The sequence below is a fragment of the Apteryx rowi genome, unplaced genomic scaffold, assembly GCF_003343035.1.
Source record: "Apteryx rowi isolate R43461 unplaced genomic scaffold, aptRow1 scaffold_704, whole genome shotgun sequence".
In the NCBI taxonomy this organism is placed as follows: domain Eukaryota; kingdom Metazoa; phylum Chordata; class Aves; order Apterygiformes; family Apterygidae; genus Apteryx; species Apteryx rowi.
Genome location: NW_020450988.1, coordinates 41,714 through 60,584, shown reverse-complemented (window position 1 = coordinate 60,584; position 18,871 = coordinate 41,714). Strand labels below are relative to the sequence as shown.

The following is an 18,871-nucleotide window of genomic DNA, read 5'->3' as shown; positions in this document are numbered from 1 at the left end:
CAGCTTGTACTACACAGATTCCTGGCAATCCTTATACTCCTTCTAAGGAGCTGAGCAAAGGTGAGACAAGCCTACTAGCAGGAGCCTTACGTTCACTATGTGGAAGGACGTACCTCCACTGGAAAATATTAAGTTCATCTTCCAAAAAAGATTCAAAACCACTGCTTTAAACAAAAGATATTTCAATAACTTCACTGTTACATAGGTTTCTTCATCAGTATAGGRAAATCCTGGATTAACTCAGATAAAAACAAGCTTATGTAGGTAAAACATTCTCTAAGGCAATTGCCACACTCTACAAGTGACTGCATAAATATGACACCCCTAAATATGACATCTTTTTCCTCAATGGAGATTCTTAAGCTTGGGGGAATTTGTCCATATCATTTCACTCAGATAAGAAGATATATTTCACATGTGTAGAATAACTGAGCTGTGAAAGCAAAAATCATATTCTAGATATCTCCTCCCAATTCCAGAGCTGTCCTCCAGATTTCACTCATTTACCTTTCAGCTGCTCTTGTAATCACATTTCATTGCTGTTAAAATGCTTAAGGTGAAGTTGCAAAGTACTGCACAGATGTGGGCTGCAAAGCACTTATTATTAGGAGACTGCTTGAGAAAAGGGAAGCAACATGATCATCAAGTGAGGTCAAGCAGGTGCAATTCAGCAGAGCTCCGTAAACAAGTCTATTAATGACAAATAGATGGGATAGGAAGCAGTTCACTCAATTTAGCTGCACTGGTTTTCCAGGACTAGTAGGGGTAAAATACACAAAGATGTATTTACAACTCTGAAATCTATCCTTTCAAAATATTATCTGCTTTGGAAACAGATCTGATTAGTAAACAAATTTCAGTCTTCGCAGTCATATTAAATTAAAAAATCAYTGACAACATGTAACAGACTGTATTGCTATATCATAGTTTTACATGCAGCTAGGTAACTTTCAAATTACACTTTAATACAGCTTGCTTATGAATGGCATACAAACCATTAAAATATCATTTAAACACTAAAGAATTTTGTACATAAATTATGATTTCCTTTGTTTCAGTTTGACTGTTTAGATCACTTTAGAGAGGAACAGATCCTCCCATTAGCATGTATCTCCAAGAACAAGACTATGTAGCCACTGGTTATTGATCTGCTGACAAATTCAAATAATAACCACCATGTAAACAGACAACAAACTGTAGTTCATAACATAGTCCAAAACACACTTGCTCTTTGCAAAGTGTAGTAGTAGGTATAACCTAAAATTATTACTCTTTTTTGCTATTACACTGCTACAAGAAACTGTGTAGAGAGGAGCTCCAGAACTCATCTTACTCTAAGATAAAACAGCCCAGTCCAGAGCTCTTTCAGGAGAATCTACTTCCATTTCTCTTTTGTAGATGGAACACCCCAAGGGGTCAAAATGCTCCTGGAGAACAAGACAGGCTGAAGTAGCTCAGCCCAAGCTTTTCCTGATTTAATAGTCCAGAAGCAGCATGCACATTAAGACTGAAGAAGAAATAAACAAGAAGTCAGCATAAGATAAAGTACAGTATAAGGTGATACCTACCACATTCATTTCCTCTTTCAGGAGGACTACAGCAGAACAGAATAGCTGAGGTATCTCTATAGCACCTCTGTTCTCTAGTCTTTAGTAGCTACTGCGTTATCAAGCCTGGATGCAATACACCGTAACTGTGACTAGGTCTTTCCCACAGAAAAATCAGTCTTTTTCCAGGTTGGTGGCTTTGACAACTTGCTGTTTTGGTGCACAGGAACTAYGATCAATCTGAGAAATCCTCCAGTCATGTGACATACCAGTTCTCTGTTGGTTGTTTACTAAGTATCATCTCGCCTTTTCCTCTCTCAGCCTGGCTTTTCTCTAGATAACCAGTATGGCGTTATCTGTACCARAAGTAACAAACTAAACACATACTTCTTCAGAAGACATTCTGTTTTTCCATAATTTTCTCTGCTGCTACAGGACCCTGAACTTACAAGACCTGATGATAAACAAATTTTTTAGTCCAGCTCTATGAGATGGTGTACACGTGTTGCACTCTGAGTGGCCATAGGCAGTGGCCTCATCCCAACATTCACTCCTTACCCTAGCAGTAGTCTCAAGTTTTGTCTTAGAAAACAACCATATAGTTTTTCTCCAGTTCTCATGCCATAAAAACCCTTCCTTGGCTAGACACGGAGTTTTAAAATCTTTTTATGTCTTGTATTGTGTAGGGCTTTGGTAAGGACCAGTGATCTCATCCTGCATAATTTAAGACAGAACAGAAACAGCCAAGTTATTGTCAGAGTTGTGATAACCTTGAAATATTTTTATTCAGTTGCCCTGAAACAAACTCCTCCAGACAGACACAGCTGGGTTCCAGAAACCTACAAATATCTAGAGAGGATCAGACAAACATAAACTAAGGATGATATTGTGTCTCCTTAAAATTCATATACAAAATACTGCATTTAATAGTTTCATTAGCTAYAAAAACGCATCAGAATTTCAGATTACATACAGTAAATCTTTTAAGAATGGATCACGTATATTTACAGATGAAGAAGACATRTTACATGTAGAACTTGGTCTCTGCACTTAATTAAAACAGCCTTGAAGTTTACAGCCTTTTTTATACTGCATTGAGAAGATAGTTTTAAGATAAAATACAAAAGTTTTACCCATTTTCATTGAGGAATGTGTAAATGCTCCTATTTTTCATTTTGCAAACTAAGAAGAACATTTAAATAAAGCAATTAATTTCTGGAAACATCCATTTAAGTAAAACATTTGTACAGTGCAAATCCACCATAAATACAATACAATATTAAAAATACATGAGAACTGTTCAGTAAAATACCTGGACAGATATTTTTGTTAGCTATGATTTTTGTTCAGCTGCTATCAGCTTTCTCTTAAAGATAAAAGTATTTTCTGTCATCAGTCATACTCATCGGATTCAGGTTCCAAATTATCCAAGTAGAAAGGAGATCAATTTTGCCACCACGTGTACATTGAGGCTGTTTCCCAAAAGACGGTAGCGTTGCTTTATTGTTACTTTGTCAGGGAAGCCTAAAACAGAAACACATAGTTCAGTGCCATTAGTCTGGGTTTGTTCCTAGCTTTTGGTCTACTGCTGTTTTTAATGAACAATTCTTAATACAGTTATCATAGACTGCAGCTTATGTATAGGTTTCCCCCACACACTCTCCCCTAAAATTCACGAAGTCACAAAAATAATTCCCAACCAGTTCACTGGATTTGGACTGGTTATTCCATTAGCAGTACAGCCATTTCTAAGATTTAACAAGTAGCTTTCAAACACTGCCTTACTCTGTAACTAATGCTAATCTAGCTTCTCTTCATATAGCTCAAAAAGTCCAGTGTTCTTGGTGAAGGGCAACCATCTCAGGGAGGGGTAGCAGTACCTAAAACACTGCACAACCGCTAYTCTACAGACTATCAGCAGAAGATCCAAAGAGGAATGTGACCATCGGCAGAAAGAAAATACACAGATTCTGCAGCTGTACTGAACTGCTTCTCTTGACAACCTTTTTATTTTACTTCTAATCTGAGCTCCTCTCACCAGTTAAGGCAAATCAAACCAGTCTGACAGCACAATACACCACCAGTACAAACTGGGCTGTGAGCAAGGCTTACTGCAGTGAGTGATCAAGCAGCTGAACAATTTTCCATGTAATTTAACACTGACCCTGTGGAATGCACTCAGAAATATAGACAGCATCAAAAATGTCCTTCACATTAGAAGAGCAAGGACTGGCAGAAAGAAAGGAGGCCCAGAAGGTTCAGGTGTAGTAAAAGGTCTGCACTGTGTATTGAATGCACAATCAGAGGTGAGAGAGGTGCTGAGAATTAAGTTACCACAACCAGCTGGTCAACTATAACTGTCCTGGCTCGCACTMTCAGCTCACTCTAGCTGTGAGCTAAAGTGCATTTGCTTTAACTTGAGTGAAAGATGAACAGCAGCAGTGATTCAACTGTTCATGTCATTTGCTAAGCTGCTGAAACTCGATCACATTCAATTATTTGATYGTACCCTAAGAAAAAACACCTAACTTTGACCCTGAGGTCATCAGCACCCAGATTAGCTTTGAAGCATACACATGATGAGCATGCAATAGTGATATACATGTTCTGAAGTTTTCACAGCACATCAGTGAAACCCTCTTCCAGAGAGGGCTCCGGAGAGAACGTGGCTGGACAGCAGCCGAGCCAAGGGTGGGAAGCTGAGGAGGAGGTGTCTGGGAGGAGTTGTTCCATCCTTCTCTGCCAGTTATTAATGCCTTGAACGTGGACTACTTTGGTAAACACATCTTTTGCCAGTTCCAACCATTCTGCCCAGCTTCCTGGCACTCAAATTTGGGCACCCATTCTTCTCTCTTTGGTACAATCACTTAAATTCCCACACAAACTTCCTCAGTTGAAGTTTTCACTTAAGCCACTGGATAAGGCTCTGAATTTACAAATTTTAAAAGAGTATATAAAAATGATCGTGCATTTATACACAAACACATACACATTTATAGCCCAATAAGCATATCTAAACAGTGAAAATTCCAGAGTTGCTCCTACCGCCTCTTGGCAGCTGTAAGCCTGGATTTATTTTCAGGACTCACTGTTTCCTTTATGCCAAGCCCCCTCCATCTGCCTGTTAACATTATCTTGCGCTTCCTCTCTTCTTGGCTCAAGAGTAGGCTACATCAGGACGACAGATTTAACAACTCATAGTACATGGGTACAAGCTGCACAGTTCTGAACTCTCTCCATATCATTTAGGTCATACATGCTACTTGACGATGTTGCCGTCTAGCAATGCCCACTACCAAAGAGTGCTGGCTTTCCACTAGGCTGCTGTTTGTTTCTCAGTAACATACATACATTACTAATAGGAAAAATGGAAAAGGAACATCATCCTGATGTCACTCTAATGAAAACAAGTCACAGCCGCAAGAATCATGTGTTCACTTTTAACAATATTGCTGTGGGACCCATGATAATGACTGAGGAAAATGACTGAAGCATTTCATTGACCTACAGTGCAATTACTATTTCTACACTCAGATGTTAAAAGCACAAATAAATCTGTTAATGTTAAGAAAGAACAATGACTGTAACTCTGGATCTCCTGTGTAGGAAGGGGTTACAGTACAGATCCATTTAAACACAACTGTGTTTCTTTTGTTAATTGTAGCTGTAGCTCGCAACAGCATCTGCTTCCCGACATTCTCTTCACTTAAGSCTTATTTTCAGCTTACAGTTTTCTCATTCTTTAGTTTTTTGGGCCAACACATTCGCAGTGGGTATATCTTAAGGATTTTCGTTAAAAATTTCAGCCCAAATGGTGCTGTCACTACAGAATATAAGAGTAGAGAAATTATAGCACATTTTCCTTTGAAAACTCCACATTTCACAACAATGACTTGAAATTTAACATGGGAGAAATGCTGTCAGGAATACACGCTTTGCTGTAGCTGTAAATATAGCAAGTTACAAGCCTTTGGAAAAAAACATACCTTGCAAATACTCAGAAGAAACTCAGATTATAGCAGCTAAATTCCCAAGAGATTCTAATCACCTAGAGGTGAGTAACACTCCCTGCAAGCACACACTGGGAAACTTCTAGATTCAAACAYAGAGGAAAGAAATGTCAGGCTTGTGACTCAGTGTACTGGGAAAGACTTACTCTGCATATGAATCAGGAGTATATGACAGGGGAAACYGCTGGATGAGAAAGGCTGGTTTCATTTGCTGTGGAAGTTGGAAGTGTAGTATAGCAAAGCAGGAAACTGCAAGAATTGTGAAGAAGGTCTCACTATTAAGGCAGAAGGGTACTGCCCTTTCAGAATTGGAATCTGTCCCTGACGCTACTGCACAGTTCCTAGGTGATAGAAGACAACTTTGTTAAATGAGAGCTTCATAGATGGTGACTGGAAGCTCCTCATATTTAGAAGCTTGACTTGTTGTGAGAGTTCAGTTCTTTTTTGTGTAAGAATTGAATCTTGACTTATTGTGAGAGTTCAGTTCTTTTTCATATAAGTATTGAAGCTCACAACTGCCCCTGAAGATGAGCTCTGAGCAGAGGAAGCATTGTATCATTCCAGCCACTCTGAAATAGTAATGGTCAGGCTTCACAAGCTGGTCACCCTAAATTAATCGTGTCTTCCAAACATAAATTTCTCCTTGCCTCAGTTCTCCCTCTGTAAAATGTAAGTAGCATTAACCCTACCACATGGCTCATTGGTATTGTAAAGACAGATTTAATGTCTGGGAAACACCAGCTATTATAATAAACACCATATTTAAAAAAGAAATGGACAATTCTGTGTTCAAAAGGCAGCCTGGTAGCATGATAAACTTCTTTTAATAACACAGAGGATGCATGTTGAATGATGAGAAAACCACACACTGAACAGTAATTCAATATGCAGCCCTGTTTAGCTTGTTAGCCTTCTTTACGTTAGCCTAAGTCAATATGGAAGAGAGCTGTGCTAAGACAAAGGCTGTCTGCAAAAAGAAGTCTATTAAAGAAGGCAGGCTACGAAAAAAACTGCATACGGGCATGTAACTCAACGTAGCACACACTACAAATACTGTTATACAAGCAAGCTTAGTTCTGGCTACTCTGAATGTTTGACTTAGCAACCTTGATACTGTTCTTTAAATGTAATAATTTGTAATGTAAATGAGAAAACAAAATAAAACTGCAAAAGAAAAATATATACAAACTATTAGTCCTCTTCAAAACTCTAAGTCACAGAGGAATTCAAAGGAAAATGTAACAAATTACTCAAGGTCACTGACATCTGATTCTATGGAGGCTGGTATTGCTGAGAAATAATCAATTAAGCTCACAGGATGGCAGCAGGCCAGGCTCCTTAGCAGGTAGTAACATCTATGCTTTCTTGCCTTTCTTTATTTATAGAAGGGGAAGAAGAATTCTGGTGAATTTGTTGCGGACTTAATTCTAGCTGACCTGTATGCAGTGTAATGGTATTGCATAGTCTTGCTCCTTGACTCACTCTCCTCCACAAAAATAGTTAGAAAATTAAGTACCTYACCTTATTAGACCAACAACTAGTATTGCCTTTTCTAGAAAATAGAGGCCTTAACAAATCATTAACTGAAGAGTTTGGCTACTCCTGAACAAAGACGCATCTGTATCTTGTGAAATTCCCTCTCTGTCAGCAGCTGCAAATGTGTAGAAGAGAAAAAGTAAGCAGTTCAGACACTGAGAACCAATAACAGACCTCCTAAATCAGCAGGATATGTTGACTTACTACAGTTGTTGGTAATCCTGTCTGTTGCGTAAATAGTTTCAACTTTAAACAAAGGTCTTCCTTCATTGCCATTCAGTAATACAGCATTTCTCATTCCAAAACTTTTTTTCTAATTTATGAAAGTAAACTTAACCACAGAGATTAGTTTTTATAAACTGTGAAAAAACTAATGGAAATTCAGAGAAATGTTAGCCAAGTAATAAGAACTAATCATTAAAATAAAGCGGTATGAAAACAACTGCAGAACAAAAAGCATGGATTACTCCCCATCAAAAAAATAAGTCGGCATTTCATAAAAATGAAGTAGAAATAGGCACTTTGCAAGCACATACCAAATTCTGGAGGGAATCCATGGAGATTTGCTATTTCTCTTGGGGTAAAGTACCTCAGTTTTAATGTTGACAGTTTCATAAGCTTCTCTTCTTCTGGCATCATCTCAATGCATTTAAACACTGATTCAAGCTATGAAAAATATCCAAAACAACAAATAGATATCATTGATGCAAACACAGCATGTAAAATTATGCTGTAAAACTCACATCATAACAGATTATCTCTTTGATTATCACAGTGCCAAAGATAATAGCATGTTTTGTTTGAAATTATGATTGGTGTTATATTTTTTCAGCCAACATCTCAACACATGCATTTACAAGAAAGAAACCAATGTTGCGATGTGGGAATCCATCATTTCTTCCTTCAGTTACAAGCCATACCAATACTCAATGAGGCAATCAAAGAACTACAAACATTCGTTAATGACAGAATAAGAAGAATGACTCAATAGCCTGACCATCTACAAAAATTACGCTGTATGGATGCAGCTGTTTTAATACATTCGCACTGAGATTATTCTGAATTCCAATGTTGCATTCCTCATATGCTTAGAAATGCCATGTAATACTAGTAAATGGCACAGAAGTGCAGGAGAATATGCTTGTGTACAGAATATACTTTGTGAAAAATATCTTTGAATAATGATTCACCCATATATATATATATATATATATATATATATATATTTTTTTTTACCTTTCCCAATGTCCAAAGACCACTTTTAACAGAAAATACTTTTTCTATTCAAACATTTTAAACATTTGACATGCCTGCTGGATCATCAGTGTACAAAATAAGGCTGGAGAATCGCAACAYGGTAACCTAAGTTATCCACAGAATTAGTCCATTTTAACATTTTCACATACTCCTGTGAAGTCTCTGCGTGACACTATGGCTAATAAAATAATAGCAATTTGTATTCTCCCCAGATAGAGGCACACCTATAATCTTGATTTAAATAAACTGTTGTTTGGGAACTCAGCTGCCATAAAATGTAGCTTTAAAAGCATTTTTGTTATAATAAATTCAGAATAGCAAAGCAGAAGACAGATGAAACAAGGTTTAAAACAAATCATTCTCATATGTTAGTCTAGACATTCTTACCTGTATATCTACTGCTGTCTGAAGAACTGAGCCTGTGCCTTCTACATAGTGTCCATACCTTAACAAGAACAATAAAAATCTTAAGTGAAAATCTTCATTGGACTTCAAAATCCTGACAACTGCAAAGATGCAGGGAGCTTAATGAAGTTCATTTGCTGTGATAAAACAAAAGTCTTTGTTATTAACAATGCTAAACCTGGAAGTGCAGTTCAGTCTTTGAACATAATCCCTGGGGATGAGTCTGCAATCAGTGCATAAGGGTTTATCCAAGCTAATGCCTTATACAAGGCAACTGGCCAAGGAATTCAAGCAAAGCATCGTCAGAAAGGGCCATCTACATTACACTCACCGATTTTATACTGCTAAAGGCAAAACGGTCCTAGATGTTCAAACTGACTCTCCATATTTAGAGGAGGACAGGACCATTAGTGTGAGCCTACAGGTTTTATATCATTCCATTAGGAACAAAGCAATTCAGTCAGATTTAACTTTTGGTTGTTTGCAGATTTTCCAGAAAAGGAAGGAAAGGGAGATTGGTCAGGCTTCTGTGCAGAGCAGCTAGCAAGAAAAAAGAAATCTGACTAAAYAGTAAGTAAACTGACATTATAAAACCGTCTGATAGCTTTTTTAGATCCTTTGTGGTTGATTACATAACTACATGTTTACTCTATAGTCTCTCCAAGGCTATCATTTAAATTTAATTATGTACTTGCTGGGCTTTCAGAAACATGTTCTGCTGATCTAAACAACAATAGCATATGAATGTCCTGAACTGAAAGAGACCGAGACAGGGAAAGAGACAGTTTTTGCACAGTGGAAGAACTTCAGAACATCTGCATCAGATGGCAGTGCTTTGCACCTACCATTAACAGATACTATTCCCTATTTTTCTCTTCATATCTGTAGACAGCTGTCAAGGGTCTTTTAATTCATTTGGGGCTCATTCTACACCAACACATTTGGTACAATTTTTCTTTCAAGCTTTTCTAACCCCACAATGAAGAAATGAATATTCTCCCTTTAGTAGAGATGCAAAGACCCACCAGGGCTCAAGCTTGAGAATTTCTTCTCCAGTTAGAAAAGTTTATGAGTAGTTCTTCCGATATCAGTGAGACCAACTCACATTTTTTAAATAAAGCATATGCAAATCTTATTTAGCATCAGAAAAAAAGGGCCTAAACACTAATACAGTTTAAAAACCACATGAAATTGAACTGTGTTGTAAATACATAATATTTAATTGGTTAGATGCATTCTGAAAATTCCYTAATACCAGGTTTTACAATGTAACACATGGGGCAGTGAGGAATTTTCATATTCTTCTTACAGTATCTGATCTTGTATTTCAGATTAATGTATCTGAAGCAAAATAAATAAATGAGGATAAATTTCAAACTAGTATTTTATTCCCTTTACTGGGGAAAAAGGGAACTTTTCCCTGGGATCCATGTTATATAAAATGTTCCACTCTAAATAACTGGCACTAGAGTATGGAACCGCCCACAAAAAATTCCATTTGGTGTAGAAAGATAATGTAACACAGTTAAAAATGAAGATCACCATACTAACGTTTTTATAAATAAATAGTGGGAGTGTTTTGGGKTTTTTTTACATAAATATGGGCAGATATCCAGTGTTAACTGGATTTTAATTAATTATTATTGCAGCTGCTGACTTCAGAAAAAATTAATATTCCTAACAGATTCAGAACGTAATGAAATATGGGAAGTTTTGCCAAAGTAAGAAATGATCCATTGATTTTTGGATATTTCATTACCAGTTATAATAAAGAAAGAAATTGCAGTCTTTTAAATTTTTACCTGACTCAAGATTTTTTTTCTTTATTTCTGCAAGCTTTTAAAAAAATTCTTAGTTTCACATACGTAATATATCATTTCTAGATACACTGTGTCCTGCATTATGTCCAATAAAAAGATGATTTCCACAATGTTATAGTTTCTGTAACTAATTTTACACTGTTTTAGAAGGTATTGCTTCTCTGGTCAACAGCTCATCAAGAATTTACAAGCAGATCCAGTAGAATCATATCTGAAGAAACACTTTTCATTTGCTCTGTTTGTTAAAGTGGCCAGTTGCCTCTCTCACAACTTCAGCCACCACAAACGATGCTCCTAAGAGAAACTGTGGCATCTGTATTCTCAAGGAACTCAGCAACCCTATGCAAATTGTCTTGGTGTCTATGGTCAGAAGGGATCACAAGGTCACCTGCTTGATCCCCCACATATCACAGGCCATTGCATTTTGCCCTATGCTGCACCAAAGCATTTCAATCCTCAGAAAACGTACTGGTATGATACAGGCAGAAAACAGAAGGGTCATACACTATACGTGCTTGAGGCTCCTGAAATAGCAACAGCAATGGATGCAACATACCCACATTATCCTTAGCACACGAACCTTACTGGAAATCTCTGAAGACCAGTCACAAGTGAGGAAAAAAAAAYGTTCCTCATTCTCGGTGCTGGTGATCAGCATGACTCGCGTAAGTAAGACACCACACAGACATCTCAGCAAAGGGATTCTCTGTACTACTCAGAGTACTGCTCTGCTCCGTTCAGGGTCTGTTTCCCAAACGTGCCTCAGGGAAGGATAAAAACAACTCCCAGAATAGATCCAGCAGCAACTTATTCTTGGTCTGAGAAACTGACTTGGATGAAGCCTGAAATGTAATTATAATCAGTCTGTAATGCAGAGCTGTAAATGATACGACCACATTGAGGATCATGTTGGCAATCTTCCTTCCAAAAGGCTCATAAAAAAGGGAACAAAGACAGTAGCTCAGATTCTTACATTCTGAGCCAAGAAGAACTACTGCAAGTATCTGGCCTGAGTCCTTCTAAATCAGCATAAGGGTAACAGTCACGTTCAAGGCCAGATTTCCCACCACTATATACAAAGACTTCCTATTTCCAACTCAGGAGTCTCTTTCAGTGTGGATTTGATAAACATGACCACAAAATATCATGACGTATTCGAGTGGAACCACAAGTGGACAATTTATTTTTGATGACACGTATGACAAATATATGAGCTACACAAGGGATCATTCTGGCCTAAGGTTTTTATTTGACTATTTTAGTTAAGAAATAGATCCTACAAGATGCTGACTCCCCCACAACTCAAAACAGTGAGTGCAGAAAAGGCTGATGTTAATCAGAGCTGGGGGAAGGAAGGGCTTTCCTGCTCCAGAAATTTTGAAATTTTGATTTTTTCCTCAGCCTTTATATCATCAAAATGTTGAAATTGCAAAATCTATGGGAATTCTGTCTGCCATTTTAATTTCTACTAATAAAAGAAAACAACCTGTTGTAATTAACTTTAAGTCCTCAACTAAAAGCCATTTTGTTGAAACTTCTTGAGAATTCCAAAAAATTGTCTAAATTGAAAAATTCACCGATATCAACATTTCCTACAAACTTCCAGGCTCCAACTGGCATTCTGCAATACGAATGCATTTAGCTGAAAAGCTCCTGACCCTTGATCTCAGACAGTCAGCTTTAAAATTCCGATGTACAAATGAGACAACTACGAGACATAAAAGCACTGGATGTTTTGCCCCAACAAATATGATTTGCAATGCAGACACCTAACCGGTTTTATGACAGATGGCCCATCCACAGCTGTTCCGACCTACAAAGCTGAAAAATCCAAGAAATCAATAAAATGCACAGTGGAGACAGTTTTAATGAGGAATGGATCTGTCATATGTAACACTTATAACTTCAGTGAGCAATATAAAGAAATTCATTAATGAATCAGTACTACACCAATCTACTGGAACCATATTTCCGCAGGGGTAATTAAGCTTCTGTGAAGGTCAACAACAAATGGCACTGTCTTTTGTGAATGCTTTTTTGGAGTGGGCATATGATGTTCTGCCAGACAGATTCTCATGCTGGCATTCTAGTGGATGAGGAAGCACRCTAGATTAGAGAAATTTTTTTTTTCAGAGGGGCCTGTCTTTCTGAAGAAAAGGCTCTCCTTGTTTTTAAAGTATGCAAGTAAAAACACAAGTTTCAGAACAGGATTCAGCAATAGATTTTCTTTGTAACTTACCCTTTTGTGAAGCATGTGGATCTCCGGCAGGTGGGTTTAACAATGTCTAACAAAAAAGCATAGCGCAATAAGGACTTTGGTGGTAACAAATACTGACTCATTTCTTCATTATCCTCTTCCAGGAAATCCTTCAGCATTTGAATAGAGGAATCATTGTCCTGACTATGCTTCCTTTCCATTTCTTCTGCTGTTTCAAGCTTAAAAAGAAAGGCCCCTTTTGGTACGTTCTTCTTGCTGCTGCAATCAGGACCAATGCTTGAATCCAAATTCTTCTCTTTAGAAAGCAAGGAAGAACTAGCTTCAGCCAGTTTGTCAGCAACTTTGTCCTTGATTAAGTCTTTTAGATCTTGATCTGGGAACCTTGTCAATATCTAAGTAGTAACAAATTGTGAGAAAAATTAAAGAACTGYGTTTGATACTGCAATAAACAACTCAACTGCAGAATCTGCAATAAGAATTCCTTCAGAGATGCTCAGAATAAAGCAAGTAACTCTATTACTTTTMTGAAGATTTCAAAAGATCTTGGCATCAAGATTTGCTGATGATTGCAATGATTGAAAATAATCACTCTTACAAAAAGACATTTCCAAGGTTGTGAAAAAGGCAGCAAAATGCATTGTTTTCTAGCCTGCTAATGGCCTCCAAAAACTTCCCCAAATTGCTTTAAGCTATCTAAGCCACTGGCAGGCATTTCAGTCCTTAGAACTAAGATCGGAGGAGTTTCGTGTAGGGATAACTAGTTGTTCTCGCAGGCATGGCAAAAAAAAAAAAAAAAAAAGGCAGATTATAACTTTTCTGTTAATACCCCTTATCCCTCTAGCCATTCTCCCCCACACCACTAAACTGAAAATTTAACCCTCAATCTTCATAAAACAAAGCCAGTTCAACTAGCAGAAATCAGACTCACCTCACCAAGAGCTTGAAAGGAAAATGGTGTTGGGTGAAGCTTTGCAATTAGAAAATATCGCAGCCTAGAATTAGGAATGCCAAGCTGTAAGCAAAATCCACAAGCCTTTAGTTCATGTGATAAAAAGAACAGAAGTGATCTATATTGTCATAAAAATTATATACCATTATTTACAGTAATAAAACTGCCACACTAATATATCTTGCCATTTTGAACCTATCAAAATTAATTGATAATATCTAAGCCCTTGTACTGAACCCATGAATGTAACTTCCATGACTAAGGATCCTCAAGCAAACAAACAAGCAAATATTTGTTTCTTCATGGTTTTGTCTTTCTCTGTAAATGAACAGAAATGTAAACAAACTTTTTATGTGAGGTAAGAAGAAAAATGACATTATCATCACAATTTCTTGGGACAGACACTAACTGTTTTCAACAAAAAAGCAAAAAGGTGTTTCATTGCCATATTAAACATGGAACTATATAAAACATCTAACAACGAAACAAATGTACCACAACTGATTTTCAATCTACTCTTTATAAGCTTCTCTCAAATAGATATAGCACTCCATCAAATCCATTTAGTCTTACACAATCTGAACTCTCCCTTAATTCTTTTTGCAGTTGCCAGGGAAGCATACAAACAGAGCCCCTCCTCCCACAGATAACACAGTYGGGTTTTCTGCGTTGGAAAAATCATGGGCATCAGCACTTCTGAAGTCATGAGGCTCCTGTTGGGAAAGCTACCTTCCTGGTCATACTGTAAATTCATGCCTATTTAAAAAATAACAATCGTAGCAAAGCAATACGGGATTGGGACCTCAACAGTAACCAGCAGCATGATTATGGCAATATCAGAAGCCATGCCAGATGGCTCTCTTATTCAGAAGACTATCTTCAGTACTGGGCATTGCTCTGCTTTCCAATACAGTAAATCATTTTCAAATGTCCCTAGGCTCAGTACAGTTTGAAAAGTTAAAATGATATTAGTACTCACACAGGTTGGAGACAAGAGAAATTCTTGATATTTAAATCCACATGTTTCTAGTGTTTGCAAAAGTTCATTTCTGGCAGTGAGAAGAATCAAAAAGCAATTACTCCTCTCATAAGCACTTATATACCCTTTAGGCCCTTTTTCATCCTAAATAAAAACACATGAAATGCAATACCTTAAGTACTAAGACATTCATCAGATTCACTGAAAGAACCAGAGAATTACAGATATGAAGTCATCCATTTCTGCGTCTGAGGAGACAACTTCCTATGTTCATATGGTGTTACTGTAGCCAAGAATGGCTAACACACATTCACAGGTATCCCATAACTACTTTGGAGGAAACACCCCTTCAAAAAATAACCCATCTCTAGAAGAGTACTTACAGTGCGTCAGCAAGGAAAATAACCAGAGAGCAAGACATTCTCTACATTGTGAACTATAAAATAAGAGATTAAAACCGCTACAGGTAGCCCACTACTTCCCACTGTTCAATGTACTTGGCATCAGCCAAGCCTAATAAAAGTGGTAATTCAAAGAATGACAAAAATTGGTAGCTTTGATAATAAAAGTGAGGCAGGACTGTACTCTATAAACAAGGGGAAATCCACTGAAATGAAGTAAGTAAGACTTGGCTTTACTATTCTACGCAGACTGTAGCAAGCTACAACTATATAAAAACTAAGAGCTATGACCTGTACCTGACTCTGACAGGTGTCATAAGGGAAAGCAAGAATTTTGTCTGCTGCGTTTTCTGAGCTACACATTGTTTCAAACACTGGCCAGCAAAGCAAATCTCAGGGAATCTTAGGGACTACAGCAGTAGTTTGAATCTCCAGTGTGTGTTCACAGAGGACATGCACACTTTAACCAGCTAGAGAGCTGGACATGCCTCCCAGCTGCCCATCATACTCATTAAGGAGCGCAATGATACGCAGGCTRGCCCCTCTCTTGGTACTTTAAGGAGTGCTAAGAAGAGATCCTACTCCAAACTTCCTCCAAGAAGTGAAAAAGGGAACTACAACCCCCTCTCTCCTGCTTTGCCCACAAGTGAGGAGAATGCTCCTGCTGTCATTAGCTAACCTTATCGCCAGCTTTCCTCTTTTGTATTTCAAACAAAAGTTATATACCGTTTTCATACCATCTCTCTGGACCATTTGATGCCAACACTGAACCAGTTATAATCTAATCAACAAAGGTACTGAACAAAGCCAGTACAATCCACTCTTATCTCAACACAAGAGATCAGGAGTTCCTGTCAYGCACAAAAACCCCAAAGCCTAAGTGCTACACACACTATTATTTTCTTTGAAAATGAAAACTCTCCCTTTCTAAAAGACACAAGATCATGGAAGATGAACAACGGAGTTAACTTGTTCAAGTTATAACATATTTTATCTTAGCTGCTTAGAGAAATAATCTTTCAGCCAGTTCCTTTTAAATCCTGAGATTTTCATTCCTAAATTTAAAAAAGTATTTTTAACCCATGGCTGTTCACTGTCCCCATCTCACCCTATACTTTCTTAACTTAAATTCTAGCAAATAAAAATCCTGCTTTCACCTCTTAAAGAAAATGTCCTTTATTAAAAACTAATAATAACTAATAAAATAAGTTAGACTTTACCTTGCAGAAGAAGATTCAAATCCTTTAACATTTTCTAAGAGTATGTATTTCGGAAGCTTCTGGAGCCTACAAGAAGAAAAACAGACCAGAGGAGCTAGGTGTAAACTACATTATGTATTACCAGACAGATTTGTTTAGCTGTAAGAAAGATAAAAATATTTCCATGCCATGTTAGTGGCAAATGGCAATCCTTAACAAACATACCTTAGTTTTAAAGGTTGCCAAGATCAAGCAATGCCCAACCTTATTAGAAATGTGGACTGTTGGTAACTCAAAAAAAAAAAATCAAACTGCTTTTGATGCTTTTTTGATGCAAATTTCAGAGAGAGTAGTTAATACCCTATCTCTACCACATGCACGTATTTTTGAAAATGTTTACCACTGTTCATTTCCTAAAGCATAATATTATTACTCAAAAGACTGAGTTTGCAATAGGCAAGATAATTGTCAGGGGGAAAAATATCACCATTCATCCACGGAACAGGAAAAAAAATTTTTTTTAAGTGCATAAACCTGAAATCAATGTCAAAATATGACATCAACTTTAGTAATGTAATATCAGAATCAGTATTCATTTAATTGCTTTGTTTTGAGAAATAATACATTTTCAGAGCTCAAACTGCAGATATTCTCAATTTTATATAATTAACTTTTTCATTTTGAGGGGAGAGGGGAAGGAGGCTCCTGAGGTTTAGCAGCATCAGTGCAGAAATCTGGAAATAGGTTCATTCCAGAATCAGCATATTAAATCTCTGGAGAAAGGAACATGCCAAAACTGTGCCAGGGACCATTCTAACAATTTAAAAGCAGAGATGATTCAGATTCAAGTGTTTAGGAATAYTCTCTGTACTGATTAATATTCTAGTAAGGCTAACAGAGACATAGTCTGTGTGCCACACATGGGATCTAAAAACACTGTATGGGAACAGAATACTAATGCTGCCAGAAAGAGGCATTACCGCCTTAAATAAAGTCAGTAAGTGACTTCAGACTTGCACTAATGTAAATCACAGCAGAATTTATTTTATCACATTCTTAATTTCCATCAATTAAAGAAATTCACAAGAAGAATTAAAGAACCAAAGCATTTCACAAGAAATTGGGAAATGTACAAGATACTAAGTAAAATGTAAAAATATTAAAAATAAGAGTGAACTGGAAAAGGAAGAAGCAGCCAGACTCCCTGTAGAAGAATGGAGAATATACCTGTTGGTATGCTTACCCCCAAACAACATCACCATCACCTGCTATGAAGCTTATTTCTAAAGTAAGGAATCCAGAGCATAGGCTGAAATGCAAGAGCTGGTACAGAATCAACAGGTGACAAGGAAAATAATCACTGCACAAAGAGGATGTGTTAAGTCCTTGGCAGGTTTTAACATTATGTCTGTAAAACTGGCAAACTTTGATGTTTTAGCATTAGATTTCACTGGGTTATGGCTTGGGCACAATAAACAGATAGTATCCAGACCATTTGGGTCAGACTTTATATTCACTGGCTGGAGGCATCAAAGGGCTTCCCAAGCATTCCCAGGCCCTGAACTTGTCCTCTCCTTGCCTTTAATGTTATCCTTCTCAGGCTATCTTTGAGACTCATTTAAGCTACATTTCATTATAAAGGCTGAACATAAGGTAGGAACACCCAAGGGATGGGAAATTATTTTATAGTTTCCACAAATTGTATGCATGCCRCTCCAATTTAGAACGTGAAGTGATAATTCCTATATTCAGAATTTCCCTTTTTTGGTCTGAAATACTCCACAGTCAATGTCTGGCAAAGATGTCATTTCCAAAACATACACAAACACTATCTCAGTAAAACATAAATCCATTGGAACTGGGAAACCGCAGAAACCACCATCTTGAACATATTGCAGCCTGCTTACAGAAACTGTTTCTTCACAGAAACGACCTGCCCAAAGGAGATAAGGGATGTCAGGAGTGCCTCATGGGGTGCTGAGATAAAGCGTCACAGACGAGCCCAGCTCCTCTGCATCGTCATGATGAAGAACGCATGCCCTGCAGTGTCTAAAGCTTTGGTTTCGAGAAGGGAAAGCTTCGGCCCTTTATCCAGCTAAGCCCACAGSAACCAGGAAGCACCATTTCCACATTAGTGCACAAGAGTGTCCCCAAAACAGCCATCCTCTTAACTGTGCCTCGGCTTAATGGAGAGGAATACTGAGGTCAGGATTCCCTTAAGGATAAGGAAGATGCTAATATTCTGACAAATGATTAACTTACAGACTATCTGCTGTTTTTAATTTAACATTCTGAAAGGTCAGTCAGAAGGTGTGAGCTATGTTCCTTGTTCAAACAAAAATATCCTTTGCAGCTTCTGGAAAGCTACCTATCTCCCTATTTTTTCTGTCTCTAACAAAAAAGGGGGAGTAATAATAATCTTTCTTTATATCTATTATTTGTCTAATTCATTGGGCTATAGAATCTAGTAAAATGGATTTCTTGTGTTCTCCGCCACAGATTTCTTGGGTCATCTCAGTCAAATCACTCACTTGTGTCTATGTTCTCCAT

The 18,871-nt window shown here is 37.5% G+C and overlaps 2 protein-coding genes across 13 annotated transcripts in view; both read right to left on the bottom strand.

Annotated features, from left to right (window-relative positions):
* The window catches only part of CUBN (cubilin), a 155,866-nt gene extending 153,665 nt beyond the window's left edge, over positions 1 to 2,201 (bottom strand). For all 7 annotated transcript variants that reach the window (XR_003256944.1, XM_026087135.1, XM_026087136.1 and 4 more), the window contains exon 1: positions 1,569 to 2,201. Coding sequence is in view for 1 of the 7 variants with exons in the window: in XM_026087136.1 (XP_025942921.1) it covers positions 1,569 to 1,573 (5 nt within the window). In the remaining 6 variants the exon portion in view is untranslated. The remainder of the gene's footprint in view (positions 1 to 1,568) is intronic.
* A 106-nt stretch (positions 2,202 to 2,307) lies between these two features.
* TRDMT1 (tRNA aspartic acid methyltransferase 1) overlaps positions 2,308 to 18,871 on the bottom strand; it is a 30,825-nt gene continuing 14,261 nt past the window's right edge. For 3 of the 6 annotated variants that reach the window (XM_026087141.1, XM_026087142.1, XM_026087144.1), the window contains 7 exons: positions 16,343 to 16,408; positions 14,722 to 14,791; positions 13,722 to 13,805; positions 12,815 to 13,185; positions 8,738 to 8,795; positions 7,630 to 7,759; positions 2,308 to 3,071 (listed from right to left, as the gene is read on the bottom strand). In XM_026087141.1, coding sequence (XP_025942926.1) covers positions 2,971 to 3,071; positions 7,630 to 7,759; positions 8,738 to 8,795; positions 12,815 to 13,185; positions 13,722 to 13,805; positions 14,722 to 14,791; positions 16,343 to 16,408 — 880 coding nt within the window. In that variant the 3' untranslated portion in view covers positions 2,308 to 2,970. Of the gene's footprint in view, positions 3,072 to 5,533; positions 5,640 to 7,629; positions 7,760 to 8,737; positions 8,796 to 8,871; positions 8,893 to 11,155; positions 11,418 to 12,814; positions 13,186 to 13,721; positions 13,806 to 14,721; positions 14,792 to 16,342; positions 16,409 to 18,871 lie in introns of those variants that run through there. The other 3 variants (XR_003256945.1, XR_003256946.1, XR_003256947.1) reach the window with 3 other exon arrangements.